The following is a 22,713-nucleotide window of genomic DNA, read 5'->3' as shown; positions in this document are numbered from 1 at the left end:
TAAGACCACACAACTGTAAGTACATAACTGGGATTCAAACCTAAGCTTAGATGCAAAGTTCACACCCTTTCCTCTAATGCCTCAGTGTCTCCCTGAGCCAACCTGACTTCATGCGTGTGTGCCATTTTTCATTTAGACTGTCATTACTCAAATCTTTTCTGTCCAAGTATAACCATAAATATTAAAAGTTCCTAAAATAGTTAGGCTTTCTTGTGCAAAGAAATTAGTAGAAGTGATATTGTAATGCAGGAAACTACAAAGTTAATATAAAACATATTGATGTAAGGGCATGGTGTGTGGGTTGACATGCAGGAGCACCAGGGAAGGAAACAAAGAGTAAAAGGGAAGAGCTGCAGGAGGAAAGATAACCGTCTTCCACTGGGGAGAGCGCTGAGATGAGCAGCAGACACAGACCAGGAAATGACATTTCTGACTCATCATTCTTGTCTGGCCTTTATTATATTTAGGGGTAAATATTTAGTAAGAAAAATAGAAAAAATGTCTATGTTTAAGCCATTTTTTAAAGATGGATATCTAGTTGAGAAATAAATGCACAGATGGGCCTTATCTACCATATCCAGATGGCCTAGTTCTCTTTGAGTTCAATTTCAAGGATCATGGAAGGTCAGAGCCACAGGGGATTTTTAGAGATCAACTTCCTTTGTTTTCAGATGAGGAAACTGAGGTCCAAAGTAGTTAGCAACATTCTCAATACCATACATCTCTCTGTTTCCCTATCAAATTCAGTGTTATATAAATGTACATAAAGCTGCATACATGCACATATACTGTAAAAAGTTGGAGTCAAATACAAATATGAAGGAAAAGAACCAAAGACATGGCTCTAAAGATACTATGCTTTAAATAAGTTTTTTTTTCATTAAAAAAAGCAAATAGAAAAAATTTGAGAATCATCGATGGTTCTTAAAAGAGATCATTCTAAATTTAGACATGAAATTCTAAGTGTTTTCTTTAAGAAAAATCACCTATTAGCTTTGCGCAGCTATGACTAAAGTTTTTATGATTACTACAGAAAACAATTTTCAGGACAAAATTCATTACTATAACTTTGTTGATAAGGAATAATTTGTTTTTACTGAATTCATTGTTACAACAAATTGTTTGTGCTTTTTCAGTTATTAATGCTTTCATTTTTAAATTTTCTACAGACATCATTATTCATTTCCTTAATGTGTGTGGTAACTTAAAAATAATCCTATCTGCAGAGGAGCCAAAATAAATGCTTGCCCAGTGGTACCGGGAATTTACACAGAGTAGATTTTCTTTGGTCAACATACTTTTTACTTGGTTACATTAAGTATGATTATCTAACAAGAAACCCTGTTAGCAAGAAACATGAGATGCAAATGTTATTGTGATTAAAAAAAAAATAAGACCTTTCAAATGATTTCCTCCAATTGCATACAAGCGATCGTTCATTACAGCCAAAGTATGAATGGCACGTTTTGTGTTCATGTCTTGCTTTCGAGCCCAGACATCCATCACGGGGTCATAGCAATAGAGCCACGGGACGTATTCTCCATTGTGCACACCCCCTGTGAATGGAACATAGACACACAAGTCGGGAGAGTGCCTGGGGAGCGCGCCGCGCGCCAGCAGGCGGCACTTGCCTGAGATGTATATCTTGCCGTTGTGCACCGCTCCCGCGTGCGCGGCCAGGGGCTGCGGCAAGGAGGACACGTAGCGCCACTCGTTTGTCTCGAGGTTGTAGCACTCCACGCTGGACAGGTAGCCCGTCTCATTCCTCCCGCCGATGACGTACAGATGCTTGTCCAGCCGACAAGCATAGAAACTGGCTCTTCTACGGGAGAAACAACCACCGGCCGTGAATCACACAAGGGGCCCCGTCCGTTGGGAAAAGGGAGTCTATTCAGCGTCAGAAAGGGCTGCAAGCCTCTGAAAATCACTTATGCAGCTACCTCCTGAGTCTGAGGCCTTACCCAGGAGCCGTACGCACCGCCCGTCCTGGTTAGCCTTTCTGATATCAAAGAACAGTAGAGGAGCAATGGACCAGCTCGTTGTCTGAGCTCTTTTTATCTTGCGTTTGATACACTGGTAAAGTGTTCACTAATGTTTGGGATATTTGGTGCCCTGTAAGGATATCACAGCTCAGTAAGACAACGTGAAAAATGAGGTAGATAATGTAACATTAATAAATTATCTTGACATTCACTTTCTTTATGGTCCTTCAAGGGTCATTGTTTCCAATTTATAAGAGAACTACATCATCAAAATTTTTCTTCAATTATCATTTTTTCTTTTTCTCCCCCCAGTTCTACGGCAAATAGAGAAACTTTTGTGAACTGAATATAGTGTTGAAAATTTGCTGTTATATAACCCATCACAGGAATTTCATCTCTGTAGTATTTGGTGTTGATTCTTACAAAGCTATGGGATATTTTTTAGTCTCTTTTCAAGAGAGGCTCTTTATTAGATTATTTCATTATGCCACTGAAAGCAAAAGTTGTAAACTGTGTTGAAAGGACTGGAGACAGGAAGACCAATCCGAGGCAGACCATAATCCAGGAGTGAGGTATTAAGGACCTAAATTATAGTTTTAGTATAAGGCTAGAAAAGGGTGACAAAAAAGATATTTTAAAGGCAGATGTAAGACTCGGCAACTAATAAGATATGGAAGCTGAGGCAGGATAAAGGTTAGGAAGACTAGGTTGAAATCTTAAGCAAACCTTTGGATCTTCGCTTCTTTTTCTCATTGATGCTACCAGAATTATATATTCATAAGGAAAGCGTGGTCCAATACTGACAAACTACAATTACTAAGTGCCAAGTCTCTTAGAGAATATAATTTATGTTTGATGAATTATGGTTTTCATAAAAATTGATGCTAAGTCTCTTGGGCAATGTCAATAACAAGATGAAAAGTCCCGTAAGTTTTTATCAGGTAAACTTATATGGTTTGGAGATCTTCCAAGTTGTGTTTACGTAGTGCCCAAACCTCTGGGAAGCAGTGTATAGCATCTTGATAAACAGTTTGATGTCTGGAATAAGATTGCCTGGCTCCGTGATTTACTGGGTGTGTGGCCCCTGTGTTTATTGCAGCATTATTTACAATAGCCAAGACATGGGAGCAACCCAAGTGCCCATCCATAGATGAGTGGATAAAAAAGCTGTGGTACATATATACCACGGAATATTATTCGGCCATAAAAAATAATGAAATCTTACCATTTGCAACAGCATGGATGAACCTAGAAGGTATTATGCTCAGTGAAATAAGCCAGACAGAGAAAGACAAATACCACATGAATTCACTTATATGTGGACTCTAAAGAACAAACAAACAAATAGAAACATACTTATGGATACAGAGAACAGACTGACGAATGCCAGAGGGGAGTGAGGTTCAGGGATTGGGTGAAAAAAGTAAAAGGATTAAGAAGTACTAATTGGTAGTTACAAAACAGTCTCGGAGATGTAAAGTAAAGCATAGAGAATACAGTTAACGATATTGTAATAACTATATACTGTGCCAGGTGGTTACTTGAAATATCAGGGGGAACACTTTGTAAAGTATATGATTGCCTAACCACTATGCTGTACACCTCAAACTAATACAAAATAATGTTGAATTTAATTGAAAAATAAAATTAAAAATATTTCCATATACATTTTCTTAATAATACAGGGGTGAGGCAAAAGTAGGTTTACGGTACTATTTCAGTATCCACTTTCATGGGCCGTTGGTTAAATTACCAGCCATTGTTACTTAAAAGATAAATCGTAAGGATATGAAATAATAACAATCATAAAAAGACAAGTAATATAAATAAATAATACAATAATAAATAAATAAATAATAATATAGGAATAAACTCCGTGTTTCGTGGTCGCACAACTGTAAACCTACTTTTGCCCATCCATGTATTTTAAGTGACAGTTAAATTCTTTAATATTTGTGTAGATAATTTATTACCATATAGGTATGATGTATGTTATATATGGTGTTGTATTCAGTTTTACTTCATTTTATTCCAGCTTTATTGAGGCATAATTGACAAATAAAATTATAATTTATTTAAAGTGTAAATGTGATGATTCAATATATGTGATGCATTTAATATGCATACAATGTAAAGGGATTCCCACCATGAAATTAAATAACACATTCATCACCTGACATAGTTACCTCCCATTTTTTTACTAGAACACTTAAAATCTACTCTATTAGCAAATTTCAAGCGTATTAACTATAGTTATAGGATCCTTTATATTAGATCCTCAGAACTTATTCATCTTACAACTAAAATTTTGTTGCCTTTGACTAACTGCTCCCCCTTTTCCCCACTCCTAGCCCCTGGCAACCACCATTCTATTTTCTGTTTCCATAAATTCAACATCTTTTTAGATTCCATGTATAAATGATATCATACAGTGTTTGTCTTTCTCCACCTGGCTTATTTCACTTAGCATACTAACTTTCAGTTTAAAACGGCAGGATTTCCTTCAATTCTATGGCTGAATAATATTCTATTTGATGCAGACACCATGCTTTCTTTATCCATTTATCTGTTGACAGACAATGTTGTTTGCACATCTTGGCTACAGTGAATGATGCTACAATGACCGTGGGACTACAGATATCTCTTCAAGATACTGATTTTGGTTCCTTTGAATATATAAGCAGAAATGGGATTGAGGGATCATATGGTTCAGTTATATATTTATAGTCCTGAAATTGTTAGTATTATTGGTAATTTTAGAATAATATTTTGGTTATGTTTGTTTTTTCTATATTTTCTTGATGCTTTTGAAAAACATACATGCTATGGAAAATTCCGAAGGAAAATGAACAACAATGATGGGCAAAGGAAGAAGAAAAATGGAGAAGGGAGAATAAAGAGCAGGGGAGCCTGGCCAGTGTGGCTCAGCAGTTGAGCGTCGACCTAGGATCCAGGAGATTGTGGTTTGATTCCCGGTCAGGGCACATGCCCGGGTTGCGGGCTGGATTCCCAGTTGGGGGGCGTGCAGGAGGCAGCCGATCAATGACTCTCTCATCATTGATGTTTCTCTCTCTCTCTCTCTCTCTCTCTCTTCCTCTCTGAAGTCAATAAAGACATATTTAAAAAAAAAGAGCAGCAGAGACAGATTTCATAAAGTAAGGGTTGTTAACCTGGGCCTATGTCTTCCGAGGGGTCCATAAAGTCCTTTTGAAATTGTAATAAAATGATGTATATATGTGTTTTGTGTATGTGCATTTTTAGGAAGAATATGGAGAAAGATTTTGGAGGAAGATTTAATCAGATTTTCAAAGAATGCAAACTCCCCCAAATTGGGGTTTCCTGGTGTGGAGGAGTAAAAACTCTTTGAAATATAAAATTAGGTTTAAAAACAATTGGAAAATTAAGTGCATATAGATGGGTCACTGGTTCCTTTAATTTCTCTAGCCAGATTTTAACTGCTTTCTTATGAAATATGATAAGTCAAGATTATTTTACTAGTGATTTTACCTTCTCAGTTAAAATGTTTCATTGAAAAGACTCACACATGTCTACAAAAATCTGTACGTAGATATTTCTTTGCAACATGGAAACAGGATAGATCAGTATCCCTCTGCCATGTGAGTCTACGACAGGTCTTAGGGCCTCTGAAATAATTAGTTTACTAATTTCACTCATGTGCCATTTTAAAATAATCTGGACTATGTGGGTTTTAAGGTGGTGAGTTCTTCTATCCACTATATATTGGTAAAAAAAAAAAAAAGCCCACCAGCCATAAGCATGAAAACCCTCTAAGTTTTTATAGTGGAGGGTAAGAGAAAGGTCTCTCTTTGGAAGCATGAACTCCTTTTCTCTAGTCTAAATTTCAATTTTCTCACTTGCCTTCCTTTCTCACTGTGACACCGAGTCAGCCTGCCAGAATTTGCTCTTTAAAATTAGCCTAAGTATTCTTAATTTGATGCTCCATGTGTACTCCTAGCTTTATCCACACAGTGTCACTGTTAGGATCTAAATGGGGGGAAAAACCCAACCCAGTAGGTTTCACTTCCTGATGAAAAGTGCATTTTTATGTAGAAATTCCAATAGCAAAGATTCTGAGTCTCTGATTTTATCCCTTGTGTGCCCAAAATGAGAATTCATGAAATGCATTCTAGAAACACTGGTTAATGGTCTGTCAGCAGCTGTGAACATTTGTTCCAGGCTCAAATTCTACCATTAGGTCTCTTGGGAATCCCTGCCCTGCTTGTCCACGTGAAGAGCACACCTGGTTTAGGCTATTTTTTGAAAACTAAGTTAAGATTATTAAAGATTCCTTAATGGTGTTACACTGTATTTTAAACTGTTCATCTCTTCCCTCTACAACATTCCCCTGACCCCACTGCCACAGGCAATGTTCAATGTACTGAGATAAGTGAAAAGACTATGAAATCCCGAGTACTGTACCGGTCTTGACTCTTCCTCTCTTACCCTTAGGGTGGTCAGTTTCTATGCTACAGCATGAGATTGAATTACTACAACTTTATCTCAGCTTGAATTTTTGAATTTCATCATCAGCTTAAAAACTATTTTCAAATGGAATATTGTCTGACATTGTTTCTTATAAGGCTTCTAGAAACACAATAGTTAAATTTGGAAACTTTCTGATGTATTTGCTTCTAGATTTCACTTACTCTGTGAAACATATGCTTTGTTTTTGTTCTCCAGACGGCTTTTCGTTTCTCTTCCCCCCCCAGACTAGCTAGGGAGTAAGATATCCATACAAATAATACCTAAAATGTCTATTTTTATTAAAAAAACTTAAAGTCACCAAAGCATTTCTATTGATTGGAGTTTTCATTTTTGCCCCATCTTCTTTCTGGAGAATCAAATCCTAAATCTGAACCAAAACAACCTGTAAGTAAATTCACAGGTAGCAGGCATGCAGTTCCTGAGCAGACCTCCCATGGTTGAGGAAGTCTAGAGGATGTGTGCCCATTTCCCGGCTGAACTGGGATGGCAGCTTGCACTTTATTACACTCTTTTGGATGCTCTAATTAGGTAAGCTAGCAGAGGAATCTGTCCAGCCAGCTCTGTAAGAATGGGTTACCCCGGAGTGTTTTACAACTTGTTTCTGTAATTCTCAACCAGTTCGCTAACTTATCAGCAGTTTGATAGCAGCTAAAGGCACGGGAGCGGGGTGGGAAACTCCTGGTGAGTTTGATTGATGATCTACACAATGCAAAATTAACTCAATTAAATGTTTAAGAAAATCCTTTTCTGATCTGTAGTCTGTCTCACGTATTTTAGTCTTTTGCCTTCTTTGTTTAATCACCAATTAGGCCACACTGGTAACTGATTGTACTTGCTATTTTGGATGGAAGCTTAGCAATGACAGAAAAATTTCATTTTAAGTTATGGATTGCTGCCTGGGTCAACCAACCCATAGGAGATGTGGAGCTAGAAGATTGACTGGGCATCTGTGAGATCTGCCTTTTCCCATTCTGCTCTGCTAGGAGCTCTTTATTTGGTCTATCGAGTTGATTGTTCTAAATCTAAAAAAAAACTTCTCTTACTAGGGACCTGACATGATATACCATAATGACTTAGAAAGAAACGTTAAACAGTCCATCCTGTCAACGGTGGCTGCCGGGCACCGACAGACCATGGCAGGTCTTTTTATCAGGTCAATGAGCTGCTAAAAATTGTCTAAGTAGGACCCTGCCATGATAGGCCATAGTGCCTCAGAGGAAGTCATTATAGAATATCAAGTAAACAATACACACTTTAAAAAAATTACTAATTAGGTTTTGCAGCAATACTTCTCATCCTTAGGGGCTCTACAGTGAGATAATTGACCGCGACGTGAGTTATGCCTCCCAAACCCAAGGCGTGAAGGTTAATTATCCTGGTGCACAGCCCCCAGCAAAGGGGACCACAGTGATGAGGTGCTGACATTTCAAATATGTTATTGATGTTTATTTTTAAAATAGAATTTAAGTAAAACTTTTTTGAATGGCTTTGATTAAAGGGTAAATTGATGCCTCTACAATCACAGCAACCAGGAAATAACGGCCAAAAGACAGAAACAAGAAAGACATCAGGAAGCTTTTGGGGTATCCCTGTATAGAAACAGGGAGACTGACAAGTATGCCAGGATATTAGTTGACCTAGAATAATTTCTTGAGGCACCTCTGAACTAGACATTCCTAAAAGTATCTGTGGTCCTTTTAATAGATTGTGCCTCATCATTTTCAGTGTATAGCTCTTGGTCTCCTAAAAGAAAGTCTTGATCTATTATATGGGGTAGAAATTTAGTAAGTTTTTTATAGCATAGATTCATAGTCTTCCTGCAGTAATGTTCATTTTTGAATGAATGGTATGATCTGAAAATTTCTTTTTCACTTGGAATTTATGATTCAGGATCTAATTTGATCTCAGTGCGGTATGATTGAATGCTTTTAAAAAAAAGGAAATGTTAAGGTGAAGGGTCATGAAAGAAATAACAAAGAAATTATTTCTTAATTCAATTGATAAAATAGGTTGTCGATTATTGTTACTATTATTCTGAAGAATTTGCTCAAGAGGATGTTGAGATATTATTTTAAAAGAATCAAGTGTTCAAATTTTAGCATGTGAATTTGCATAGGCATATTAAGATATGGCCTCGTGCCTGTGTAACAGCCAGGAGGGCCAAATAGGTATAAATGTAGTTGTCACCTTGTTCTTTGGTGCTAGGAGAATTGGGTGAGATAAACACTGTACATAAAAAATGAGAGGACACCTTGCAAAACTGTGTGTTTTTTTTTAAAGCTAACAAATGACCTGTTCTTGAATATATGATGGAAAGACATCTGAGGAGGCAAATGGAAAGGTTTTGAGTCAGTGAGACTTGAAAACTTTAATATTGAAATTTCTGCATCAAAATGCACATCACTGTGAAAAGGGTGTTTTATATTTCAATGATAGGACTTAAATATATCATAACCAAGGAGAGTGGGATGGCCTATAAGATGATATCTCTGCTTGCCAAAAAACCAACGCAATGTAGTAAGGGAAGAAAAGTCATAGAATTTTTTTTCTTCCTCCTTTAGGATAAATTGACTTATTTGATTATTTTTGTCCATTGAATTAATAAGGCAGTTAATCTACATTGGCCAGGCCAAGTTTTGTATGTCGCCCCATTTGTCTCTCACTGGTTCCATTTAACATACCTTATCATGGAAAACCATTCAGTACCCATGCTTCCAGTAGAGCCGCCACAACTGTTTCAGATACAAGAAATAAACGCTTACCTTTCTTGCATGGGTGGAAGTTGTATCCAGCTATTAAATCGGGGATCATATCGGCTGACAAAATTTGTACTGTGTTTTCCTGTAAAAATATATTTGAGACACTTAAAACTTAAGATTCCTTTGTTGTTTTCCACACTTAATAGCATTTTATAAGATGCCTCTGTTCTCAGGTTTAACAAATAGATAAATTAAGTAAAGGGACTATCTTACACGGTCTGAGAAGTGATAAAGTGGGTAGAAGAGTAAACGAGCCACCTCCAATGTTTTCCCTTTTTCCTCACTTCTCCTCTGCCCCGCCCCCTTATTTTAATGAGTTAGAATAAAAGTAAATCATAATAATAGGAGCAAGTATGTTTATCAAACCGGTTTTGTCCCCAAGTTAGGGTAAACATTTCTAGTTTTGGTGTTTTTATGCTTTAAAAACATGAAGTTATTGCCTATAAATAATCAGTTCCAGAGACAATCCTGTGTGATATCTCTGGTTAGAGCTTTTTTTTTTTTTTAAAAAAAAATGATCCAAGAATTCTATCATTGGGAGAGTCCACTCTCTCTCCATGGCAGTTAACAGCTTTCGCAACAATAAGCGTTTTAGGGAAATCAGTGTTAAGCTATACGTGTTGTGTATGTTCTGTTTGTATATTTGAGGGAAGTACAGTTGCTGTGACCTATCTCAGGTAAAAGTTCTGAATGGGAAACGTGAGTCCTTGGAACTGGTTAACCAGTTTATCCCCTCTGTTGAACCTAATAAGCACAGGGATGCCTCCGAGGCATTACAATTATTGTTATTTTACATACAGGCTGACACCAAGAAACGGAAGCAAAAGAGTATATTCCATTTTCTGTGTAGCAGCTGAGATGACAATTATCTAAAGCACCTGCGGCCTGAATTCTAAAAGTCTGTTTTTTATTCATATACATGTAACTAACCATTGAAATACAGGTAGCAAACATGAGCACAGGAATAAACAGGTAGGAGCGAGTGTGTGTGTGTGTGTGTGTGTGTGTGTGTGTTTACATAGGCATGTATACAAAACATAATTATCAATTGCACAATTATCTACTGAGTACTTATTATGTGTCTTATGTGTTCTAGGTTCTGAGAATACACTGGTAAAAAAAGAAAAGCCAAGTTCCTGTTTTTGTAAATGAGTAAACAGATATATAACATACTATTAAGTAGATGAAGGCTATAAAAAAATAAAGCAGGGATTGATAGAAGGGAGGCCAGTTTAAGTAGAATGGTCCCAGATGCCTCTTGCAAGCCATGCAGATAGCTGCAGAATGAGCCCCTCGGGCAGTGGGCAGGCGAGTGTCAAGTCCCAGGGCTGCTCATGAATTCAAAAGCAGCTAGAGTGCTGGAGTGACTTGGACAGAAGCCAGAGAGGTGTCAAGGTCCAGAACAGTGACAACAAGAAGGCACTGGGGGGTTTTGAGCAAGCAAGCAAGGAATATGGTCTAGTTTGTCTTTTACAAAGACTCTTGCTGCTGACTGAAGAACAGACTATAGAGGGGCCACTGTTGAAGCAGGGGAGCGATCAGGAGGTCACTGAATAAAGGTGCAGGCAGCGAGATGTGGTCAGGTTTGGGATCTATTGCATGGAAACAGCCAATTCAATTTTCAGATTGATTATTAGTATGAGATAAAGAGAATGTGATTAAGGAAGGTTGCCAGGTCTTTAGCCTAAGGAACTGGATGGAAGGTCATGAGATCTGCTGAGGTGAGGAAGACCAAGCAGGGGTAGCTTGGGGGCTGAGGAAAGAAGCCATGAGCTAGCTCTGTTTTGGATCTCAAAGTGGAGGTATCTGGTAGGCCACTGGCTAAATGAGGCTGTAGGTGCAAATTTTGGGGTTACTATTCCAGAATTATTAAAGTCATAGATGAGAATGAAACCCCTTTAGGGAGAGGGTATGAAAATGGAAGGTAATATACACCCTGGGAATTAGCCCGAGGATAGAAGGAAAACTAGCAAAGGAAAGAAATTGTCAGAGATAGGAGGAAAAGTGTGGTATTTTGGAAACTATGACATACTATTTCAAAATGAGGAGTAGTACCTGAGAACTGACCATAAGATTTGGCAACATGGAGGTTAGTGGCCTGGATGGCACTGCTTCAGTGGACAGGTGGGAATGTGAGCCTGAGAGGGGGCTCCTTCAGGGCAACTAAAATGTGAGAAAGCAGGGAAAGAGGGTAGGGAATACTTTTTAGAACTTCTGCCATAAAAAGATTATAGCTGGAAGATGCAGCATCCAGAGAAACTTTTATTTGTTTGTTTGTGCTTTTAAGTTTAGAAGTATTGCAAAGGTGCTTGAGCAAACAAGAGGGAATGAAGAATAGACCTTAGATTGGAACAGAAACAATAATAAGAGAAAAGAAAGAATATGTGGGTGGCCATAGATATAAGTGAATAGATTTGGTAGGAGCAAGATAAAGGTTTTTATCTTCTGATTGCTTCGGTTATAATTGAACTAAGAAGACAGGCTATGCAATGAGAGTGAGGAGGGAGGTTTTGGAGAAAGGTGTTTGAGAGAGAAGGTGTGAAATAGTTAAGCTGGAGGGTGGGAGAGTGTACTGATCAGGACAATTTAGTGGAATTGGCTAGAAGTCAGCACGGTTCATTAGTAGCCAGAGGGGCCGTGTGGTTTTCTATATCCACAGTTAGTTGCTCAGGGGCAGGGAAGAGGTGGAACAGAATGGATTTAACCAGGACCAAGGCTTTACTAGGTAGGTACAATGGAAGGAGGTGGACACTAGGATTGTGGGTGTGTGCACTAGTGTGACTGTCATAGGCATGGACAATAGAATGTAAACTCAATAAGGAGGGAAATAAGGACAGGAGGGGATAATGGGCAGTGAAAAAGTGGTAGTCAAGTGAAGGAGGTGGAATTATCAGGAAAAGAGCGGAGAGCTGCCACAAGGGGCAACAGGTGGTATAGTCTGAAGAAATCCTTTAAAGAGATAGATGGGTTTTAAGGGCATGGAACTGGCAATGAAGAGGAAGCCAAAGAGCTACCTGCCTTCAGTAACATGAATAGTATTAGTCATAATTTCAAAAGTGACTCAAGACTTAGGTCTGACAGGAATGTGTCACCTGGGTCTTCACATGGAGCATGCTGGGAGGTGACAGGAGGCCCTACAGGAAATGCAATGCTATGCTTTCCATAGTCTTTTCCCACAGCATATTCATTGAGGGCTTTAAAGCAAATTGCTTTACTTCTCAGGGGTTGGGGAGGAAGATCAGTGAGGTCCAACAGCACAATTTTATGGGAGTCTGAATTAGTTCAAAGATAAAATCTTGATTCTCTAGAACAGAGGAAGGAGTATGTCCATTAAACTCTCTCCTAATTCCCCGATCCAATCCTCTGAGCTGTGTCTTTCATAGAAGTTGAACAGAAACTAGTTACAGGTCATTTTGGGGGGACATAAACCTAGGGAGCAGATTTTCTGTGTTATTGATTAGGGTCTGTCTCACAGGAATGGGAGGTTCACAGAGTTTTGTGAACAGGGAGCTATGGCACTGAGACTGGTATTTTGACAGAGGCTTATTCCATCTGGGAAGAGAGGTGGGCTGAGGGAGCACTGTCATCAGAAACAAGGCTCTCCAGCCTTTTCTTTTGGTCATGCGTTAGTTTTAACCTGGCCTTTAAAGAGAAGGTTCTGCAGATTCTTTGCTTAGATAAACTTGATGACAGTGCACTGCAAGTTCACTTACAGATGCTCTGTTCAGCCGAAATCACTTCTGAGGAAGGACAGGTTAAACAGCAAATGGGGAGTTTGCAGGGATCTGTATGTATGCCCAGGCTTCTGGTAACATCAAATCCGTCATTTCAAAGGTAAGTTAGAGGAGAGATATTACATATCATTTTTGCTCCTGTTCCAAATCTGTTTCTCACCGAGCCCAGGAACTGTCTCCTTTCCAACCATTAAAGATATGAACCAGCTATGCTGCAGGTCTTAAGAACTAATGTCCACCTCACTTCAAAGAAATGTTCTCGGAGGGTGGCCTGGGTTGTTTTCTTTAAGATTTTCTAGACTGAACAGATGTAACCATTTTCTATAATTTGCCTTGGCACAGATGCTAAAAGAGAGCATTCACAATAAAATATATGCAGTATATGTAATTTCATCTGGATGTTCTGGGGTTTTAAAGTAAAAATGTGTACCTGCAAGCTGTTTTATGGTTTCTCAGTCATAATGATCTCTGTTACACAGAAGGCTACAACTGCAGCTCCTCCTCCACGTGCAAGCTTTCCAAAAATATCTTGATAATTTTGCGTGTTCTGCAAGGCACAGTGTTCTCCCTGTGTTTGGCTTGGGAAATGCGTGAAAGTGTTTTAATTTCTCTTTGCTATAAATTTATGAAGTAATCACATCAACAGGGAGGATGGTGGATGATCTTTGGAAGAAGCCCGTAAAAGGTGGGACAACTCGAATGGGTCTCACGTAATAAATGCTGCAAAAGAACTTCGGCGAAGGTTTTGTACAGCGGGACTGCAGATAATGCTTAATTATTGAAACTGCATTGTTACACTGGTAAAATGGGAGAGCAGTGGTGGAGAAGGTGGTGAGAATTCTTAATAGCTGCAGCTTGCCACCTGTCCCCAGGGAGCCCATGCCTGCGCTGTGGCATTCCTCAAGGGACGGATAAGGAGAGGGGCTGGGGCGTCAGTGCGAAGCCAAATCCCCAGGCAGCGAGGGAGTGAATGCTCTGCTGCGCAGTCCTCTGCTAGCTCAGTGATTGACCCTCCTTCCAACTGTCAGCCCAATTCACTGACTACTTCACTGGTCCCTGCTGCACAGATACGTATTTCCCACAGTAATTACAGACTGGACTGTTACCAGTGCCTTTCATTACATTGTTCAATAGTTACCATTAGGGTTCCATTGGTCCTCTCCGCCCAACACAAACAAGAAATTCTCTACCTCCACAACGCAGTGGTGGGCACTGTTGTACGGCATAACTGGAATGAAGAAGAAAAAACAGATGCATGAAATTTTCCATCTTAGGACCTGCCCCTTGGCTCACTAGTTATTTGTGCACCCTAAAGTGTATAAAATGTGAGAAGAAGTCAGTAGGAAGAAGAGAGTCAAGAGGCAGAGCGGGGCACCCACCAATCCACAGTGGCTCAATGGTGTGTTCCCAGCAACTGCAAACCCAACCCCTTTTGATGAATTTTACATAATGTTATTCCACAGATTAGTCAAGAACGACCTGTCATGCTGCTTTCTATTCTTAAGTTCTCCTCGCTTGTCTGATGATGGGGATCTCATTCTGAAACGATGCTCGAAACTCCCAAAGGGTCAGGGCTGGGGTTGCTTCTTGGAAGAAATAATCCTGCATACACTTGGAGCCGTTACGATGCTCTGCCCAAACTTGGTTTGCTGGCAATCTTTCCATAAACAGACTCAGTGTGCTTGGTAGCTTTCTATTCCACAGCAATGAGCAAGCTGCATTTCCATACAGTTTTAAGTTTTTAAATTAAGGTCCTGCTGATTTAATGCCTTCTCCAAATGTATACGCTTAATTTCCTGTCCAATGTCATTAGCAGCACAATCACACATTTTCTATCTATCTGCTTAGGAGCTCTTCTGTAACACAGATAAAAACTGTCAGAAACATCACAAATATTCATTCCCCTCCGCTCGCCCTTCTCCCTGCCCCGATGTGGTGGCTGCGAGGTGGGGGTGTGACTCAGAAGCCCATGAACACCGGGTTTCTCTGTGTTTGTTCTCATTTACATTTTCATTTGGGAGACACGCACAACCAGGACAGGACACCCCTGTCCCCCACCCTGTGCGGTGCGGTGTTAATCTCTGCTATTATAATATCATATGGTAAATGTAAACATCCACAGCATTAGTTATAACGCAGGCAGTGGCTTGGGCCCAGTGGCACCAGTAGTAAAAATGATGTCCTTGTTCAGCTCATCATATGGGCACCTTAAATCTAGGTGAGGAAAAATGGGGAGGTGATGTGCATGTTCAGGCAGGGAGCTTATTGCTTGACACGGATCAACAGAGCACTTAAGAAACCAGTGCAGTGGGAAATCAATGTGAGCCAAGGCCAGATCTTACTTTGTGCTCTTTTTCCAGTGGGGAGAGAGAGAGAGAGAGAGAGGGAAAAAGAGAGAACACACCTATCTTACACCCGACTCATTTTGGATGATACATATCTTTCATGTCATTTTGTTTTTATTATTTTTTTTATTTTTCTCAGAATGTGCTTAGGTAGGCCAAGATAAGTAATAAAAACAATAGGAAACAGGCAAAGCTTTGAAACCTATAACACAGCTTCTGAAAGAGCAAATCAGGTCATTGAAGCTTTTTACAAAAGGATTTTAAGAGTTTTGATTGTTTTATCATTTTTTAAAATTTTTACTGTGACCATTCATTGTTTTTGAACTGATACCCACAAGGGAGAAGGCATTGGTATGTACACCCCTGATTTTGGGGCTAATGTAGTTGGGTGTGTCCTTGGTTTGTGAGGCCCATTAATTAGGTCGATTGACTTAGGGGGTCATCTTGGGGATGCCCTTTTCTCCCTCAACCCTCAGTTGTCTCTTTGGGAAATGCTTTTAACCATATAGATTCTGCAGGCTTCACTTCTTAGAACCCATTTGGGGCAGAGTATATGTTGAGGTCATTGAGCAACTAAGATTAGATATGTTTTGAATATCTTTTTTTCTTTTCTCTTTTAAATTAACTCATTGTTTGGATTATGATGATTGTTCCAAAATCCCAAAAACAAACTATGCTACCCATATGTTAAGTATCTCATGAACAGTCTGGCAGTACTCAGTTCATCACAATGTCATCTGGTCAGTGTAAACTCATAGCACTGATTGCCATCTACTCCCATGAGACATGAGTGTGAGAATAGAGGCCACTGACTATACCCAACTAACTTGATGACAATCACTCTTCCAATATTTATTTTAAATTTTTGGCCCGTTCAATGTCTAAGTCTTATAAGTAATAAAAAGTTGTATTATCTTCTTTTTAACTGGAAGCCCAGCATTATAATACAGCACTATCTCTGAAAATATAACTACACTTGTATTTTGTTCTTGCCATTCATTTGCTCCCATTCAGGCAAGCACAAATTAAGTGAAGGAAATAATAGTGATTTATTCTTAAGCCTCTTTTTCATTTGATTACTTCTATTGTTATGCTTTATGCAAACAAATGAAACTACTGCACTGACTATTGAAACCTTCAAAATAATAGAGAAGGTCTTTGAAGTTCTAATATAAAGGTTACTTGAAGGTATTCTTATTTATCTTCACATATTTACTCTTGTTTTTAAACCTTGTACGCTATCTTTCTTGGCAGAGAATTTCAGTATTCTCATTCCTGAATTATTGTCTTTTTTGAATTATTACCATGAGTTGAGAGGCTATAAATACACACAAAAGCTCTCTGAAATTATTCTGAATGTAAAATGCTCCAAATTTATTAGAAGAAAATCTATATTAAATCAATGTTTGAGTTTTGCAAAAGAGCCACTTTCTCTGATTTCTGATTAAACCTGAAGGAAAGTAAAATAAATAGGGCAGCAAGCAAGGGCAAACATCTGTTTAAAATGGCATCAGGTACTGTACTTATTGATCACATTTTAAATAACAAAGAATACACGCCTGACCCTTTCTAGATTTCTCTAGAGGTGGACACTAACCTCGCCCTCACAAGCAGTACTGGAGGCGAAGTTTGTACTCCATGTTCATCTGCAGCCCAGTGTGAGTTTTTAGCGTGTCAGTCAGTGAGTTAGAGGGAAAGGGTAAAGAGAAGCTAATCAGGATGAAATGAGATTAAAGGCTGTCTAATTTTACAGCAACTGTGATCCATCAGCCACTGTGAAAGTGACAGTGGAAATGAATGATGGAGACAGACAGGTGGGGCTGTACATTTCACTGATTTATCCTCAAATGCACTGGGCCTTATTTTATTGAGTGAACATGACCGCATTTATCATGACTGTCATCTAAACCCACTTCCCTCCATTTAAAAAGGTCACTTTACTCAGAGGGAGCAGGAGAGAGGCACTTTCAAATCAGATTTAAAATCTCATAACACGTGTTTATAAGGCCCTTTGTGAGAATTCTCAACTTTTATTAAACAAACTACAAGTGCTAGAAGGAAAGGGGGGAAAAAGCCAGAAAACTGAAAAAGAAGAAGCCTTTGGTCATCTGTGGGAATACACTCACTCATTTAGCCTCTCAATTTGAAGCAGCTTGTACCATTTTTGCCTTTCCCACTCCAAGCAAGTGAAATTCTATTCTAGCTTGGGAAATGAAATACAACATTTGCACTTAATATTTTTCATTAAGAAAGTAAGAAGCAGGTGATCCTATAAAGTTAACTTGGAAAGGATATTAAGGCCCAGTATTTACTCTGCAGAATGACCGATCATCACACACTCAATAGATGGTAGCAGTTGTTGCGGGTTGAATCTCTGCCACAATTCACTTATATGCCTGTTAATTGTTTTCCCATAACTTTAAGGCCATAAAAATCTCAGTTATACAGTCTTACTTCTCCTTGTACCAGTGCAATAAAATATCCTGAAATGTTATACATAAAATTAGTCTTTGTAAAGAATGTTTTGTGTTACTTTTCACAATAGTAACCATGCTTTACCAAATATTTACTACGTGCCAGGCTATGTGCCGGTGCTATATGTATATAAAATAAAATGTATAATTATGTTTATATTTAGGTACCTATATTATATCACTGACAATATAATAACACTTATGTTTTATTCTTGCCACTCATTTGCCTCCATTCAGGCAAACAGAAATTAAGTGAAGGAAATAATATATGATATTATAATACATGATAGAATATACCCATATTTTATTTACCTGTATTTACCTAGATCTTTCATTTAATACAACTAACTACAAGGGAGGAGTTACTCATTTATTTCTTTAAGAAATACTGACGTTTTTAAGAGGTTAAGTCACTTATTGAAGGTCAGACTCAGCTAATGAATGGCAGAGGGAATCCAAACACAGAGATATCTGGATTCCAACCCACACTCTTATCCATTTCACTCTACTGATTTTCAATAGGTATGTTCATCCAACCAGCAAGTAATTACTGAGTACCTGTGTCTTCAATGATGGTGTTCCTGAAATTTCTGTATAATTTTTTTATATTAAATCATATTTTAAATGTTTATTATTTTCATATTTAAAGCAATACTAAGGAAAACAAGTGGGCACTCCTTTAAAGTTTTTTTTCTGTAAGTCTGATATTCAAATAGTGGGTTTTCTTAAAGTAGAATACATTTGTTTGACAGAGTCAGAAAAACACTGAGCAAATAAGCCAGTTAAGGGTGGGTAGAGTCTACTGGCAGAGGGTTTTTATTTATTTTTTAAACAATGAATGCATATTTCAACCTTGCAAGCAGATTCATAGTATCTTGGGCATAGAGACCCCTTTCCTGGCATATAAAATGTGCAGGGTGCTTGTTGTGTTTTCGAAGCTCTTGTTTTCTTAGAGATCGACACTATTTCCTCCCATATTTTATATCTAAGGAATGTATACCTCTTTCAAAAGAAAGTTACAAATGTCCTTCCTTCACAACTACAAAATTTCCATGAGCATCCAAACAAGAGATTGCCTAGGGCAATGTGAAGTTTATAAAATTGCCAAATATACGGTTATTGAATATTTATCATTTTGATGTCACATTTATGAGGGCCTTGATTTCCTCTTGGGCTTAAATGCAAGAACTTGCAAAACTATCAAATATGATATACTTCTTACTTAGTTTGAAAAAAATAATAAATGTTCATGGTAAAAATGCAATCTTATAAAAAATTAAGATATATAGGACCCCTAAGTCTTCCTTGGATTCCTGAACCTCAGCCTTTTGGGACCCTACCACAGAAGCCATCGCTGTTATTGTGTTCTTGATTTTCTTTCCAGAAAGATTAAACATATGACTCCTTTTCTTTAATACAAATGGCAGAGATGTTCAATGGGCACACTGTTTAGTTCCTTGCTTTTTTTGTACTCACAGATACATTCCTTTATTTACTCCCCACCAATCAAATATTTTTTTCAGCTGCTACTCTATGCCAGGCAATGTTCTACCTGCTGGGAAGTTCATGATAAATAGCAACAAGGAATGGTCTAGTCGGGGGAACACATAAGAAACATGTACACAAATAAATAAGCACTTTAGTTTCAAATGGCAAGTACAATGAAGAAAAGTAGAGTAGGGTCAAAGGAGAGGGACGGGCAGGGTGAGGAATTTTGATAATGATCAACGAAAGCCTTTCTGAGTGGATTACTTTGAGTAGAAGAGGGACATTCAGGATGTAGATGCAGCAACAGCAAGTGCAAAGGCCCTGAGGCACAGGTGCAGAGTGTATCAAGAACAGCAAGAAGACCAGGAGCAGTGGGATCTGAGATGAGGTTTAGGGGGAAATCCAGGGCAGATCAAGTGTGATGGTGCAATCTTGGGTCAAAGGACAACCCTTGGATTATCGACCACCACATTCTTTCTTTTTTTTAATGTATCTTTATTGATTTCAGAGAGAGGAAAGGAGGGGGAGAGAGACAGAAACATCAATGATGACAGAATCATTGATCAGCTGCCTAGCCCACAACCCGGGCATGTGCCCCGATCCAGGAGATCGGGGAGTCAAACCCTGATCTCCTGGATCCTAGGCCGATGCTCAGCCGCGGAGCCACGCCCGGCTGGGCCCACATTCTTTTTAACAGTATTCCACCTGATGGGTAGCCTACAGTGTATTCCATTCCCTTCTGATGGCCATATATTAATTCATTCAACAAACTTTACTAAACTCTCATTATGTGCAGATGGTTTTCTGGTTGCTGATAATATAACAGGAACTATGCTGATGATGTCCCTGCTCTTGTAGTGCTTACATCACAGGGCAAAGAACATAAACAAATAAATACAGAACACATAGAAACACATGATATAAAGAGAAATAAAATGGGACAATATGTAGAGAGGCAGTGCTTGGTTATTACTCTACCTAGGGGGTCGAGGACGACTCACTAGGGAACAGCATTTAAGGTAGAATTTGAAGGATGAGAGGAGCTTTGTTAGAAAATAAGGGGAAGGAATCCATGCAGAGACCTTGAAGTGCAAATGAGCTGGATGTGCCTGAGAAGCCAGGAGAAAGCCTCCGTGACTGGAGCACTCAGGGTAAGGGCCAAAGAGGCATGAGAGGAGGTCAGGAGGAGGGCAGAGGCTGGGTAGGTGGGTCTTTATAAACCAGGATAAATGGTGTAGATTTTATTCTTACCTGGATGGAAAGACACTGGAGGGGTTTTAAGCAGTAGAATGAAATAATCTGGTTTATGTTTTAAAAATATTACTCTGGCTACTGTAGATGCTGTGGGTAGAAGAGGGAAAAGAGGTAGATCAGAGAGGATGGTCTAGGTGAGAGATGCTGGAGACTTGATCAGGAAGGGCCCTAGGATTGGAGAGAAGGGGACATGCATTAACCAGCTGCCCATATTATAAACGGTGCTCCGCTGAGTGTCCTTGTAGGTACACAACACACACACACACACACACACACACACATACACACGAGTTTATTTTAGGATTAATTCCCCCAAGTGAAATTTCTGGGCTAAAGGATGGGTGCATTTTACATTTTGATGGATAACATCCCATTGTACCCCTTTTTACACTTGTATCTTTGCCAATACAGTAGGTGAACAATTGGGATCTAGTAAAAATTTAAATCTGCATTTATTTCATTAGGATATAGGTTGAGCATCTTTTCATTTGTTTAAAATCCACTTGCATTTCATAAACTTTTCTGCTGGATTTTGATTTCTTGATATCGTAATTTATGCTACCTCTAATTACATTATTTCTGTCTTTAAAGTGCTTTTCTATGGTGTTATCTAAACTGGCAAAATGATATTTTGAAAGCATAGTATTGCTAGAATACATATTTGTGAAATATTTACTCGAAGCAAATTCAAATAGCAATTACATGCTGTTGAAAACAAATGTAACCTGAAAGAAAGATGCTTCGCTTTAATAATACTGAATGAGTATTCCTTGCCATGGCATTGCAGAAGGTTGTTTTGTTTTTTATGATTTTTCTCAATTTTTAAATAAGTGTAATAGAGAGAAAAAAATGTTTAAAAATGTACTAGTTAGTTTAGTCCTAACACCCAGTCCTTTGGCACAGATCTAGCAATTTGGCCAATGCCTCTCTGCAGACAGAAACAGACACATAGTAAAACATCTTACATAAAGACGTGCTTGATGGATATTATTGAAAATCTACAGAAAAGGCTCTGTTACTTATTTTTCCTGTTATATTTGGATTGTACAATCTCTGCACACTACAAAAAAAATGGAAATGTGTTGTGCATTGGGGATGATTTGATCATTATGGACAGTTAGCCTGGAACATTAAATCCCGTAAGAAATTCACATGGTCTGATTCCAGTGCTGAGTCGGTGGAGGTTCTGAATTAACCCAAAGGTTGTCAACACTTTCTCCCTCCTCCCCAACTTGTTCTGCACGCAATGAGCCAGATTCTCACAGTCCCACTGAGGACAAAGGTTTTGAAGTGAGTTCAAGATGTACAAATCTGAAAAAAAGGGCACACGCGTGAAGTTCTGAAGGCTGAGCAGAAACCAGGAGAGCGTGTTTCCTGTTCATGATTCAAAACGGGATCTAAGGGAGAGTTTTCTGACACTGAGTGTTGCTTTGTTACTCCCTGTATGGACACTTGCTATACTGAGCGCATGCCTTTACTGTACACTTGCCAATCCCGACACAGCGAACTGAAACTGCCTGTCTTCTGGGTGGCGTCCCTACAGGATCTATGCGCTCCCTGAGGCCCCACAGTGTTACCCCTACAGCTTCATGCTGAGCATTGAGCCCAGTGTAAGGCCAGGTCAGACTCAGGCGCCGCTATAGCTTTTATACCTAATCTAGTAATTAGAAATATTAGTGAAGCAATAAATGTTAGTCGCACAATGAGCGCATGTTAGCTAGCTAAGGGGGACTCTGGAATTTACTTCTTTGGAATTTGTAGAAACTGTGACGGGCACCAGAAGTGTGAAGGAGGGAGGAAGTGAAGGAAGAAAAGGGGCAGAAGGGAGGGAGATGTGCCTTAGATCAGGACTTTATGGACTCTAGGGTAAGTGTCCCCTATATGCAGCACATATGGTAGTTTAAAACAAGGAGGTTTGTAAGTTTTTCTAAGACTGTGACATATTTCATTAGAAACTATCACAGGCCTCAAAGATTTTTAATAGATCTTTGCTTATTTACAGTTTTAGCTCTGAGCACTTAAGAGGGGTGGGGAGGGATTGCTAATAACCTGTGAGGTTAAAGGGACTTATAAAATAGCACTTCTATTAGTTATTTAAGCAAAACTGACCATTTTTATTTTAATTAGAATATTTTCACTAATACGTTCCTAAATTATGATTGTTATTACAA

The 22,713-nt window shown here is 38.8% G+C and overlaps 1 protein-coding gene across 1 annotated transcript in view; it reads right to left on the bottom strand.

The window, feature by feature from the left end:
• The window catches only part of KLHL14 (kelch like family member 14), a 91,017-nt gene that overhangs the window by 5,999 nt on the left and 62,305 nt on the right, over window positions 1–22,713 (bottom strand). Inside the window, exons 4-7 of the mRNA XM_081148870.1 lie at window positions 14,120–14,209; window positions 9,251–9,329; window positions 1,632–1,822; window positions 1,398–1,556 (exon numbers count right to left, since the gene is read on the bottom strand). Coding sequence (XP_081004996.1) covers window positions 1,398–1,556; window positions 1,632–1,822; window positions 9,251–9,329; window positions 14,120–14,209 — 519 coding nt within the window. The remainder of the gene's footprint in view (window positions 1–1,397; window positions 1,557–1,631; window positions 1,823–9,250; window positions 9,330–14,119; window positions 14,210–22,713) is intronic.

This window comes from Miniopterus schreibersii (genome assembly GCF_964146895.1).
Source record: "Miniopterus schreibersii genome assembly, chromosome: 10".
Lineage (NCBI taxonomy): Eukaryota > Metazoa > Chordata > Mammalia > Chiroptera > Miniopteridae > Miniopterus > Miniopterus schreibersii.
This window is presented reverse-complemented; position numbering and strand designations above follow the sequence as displayed.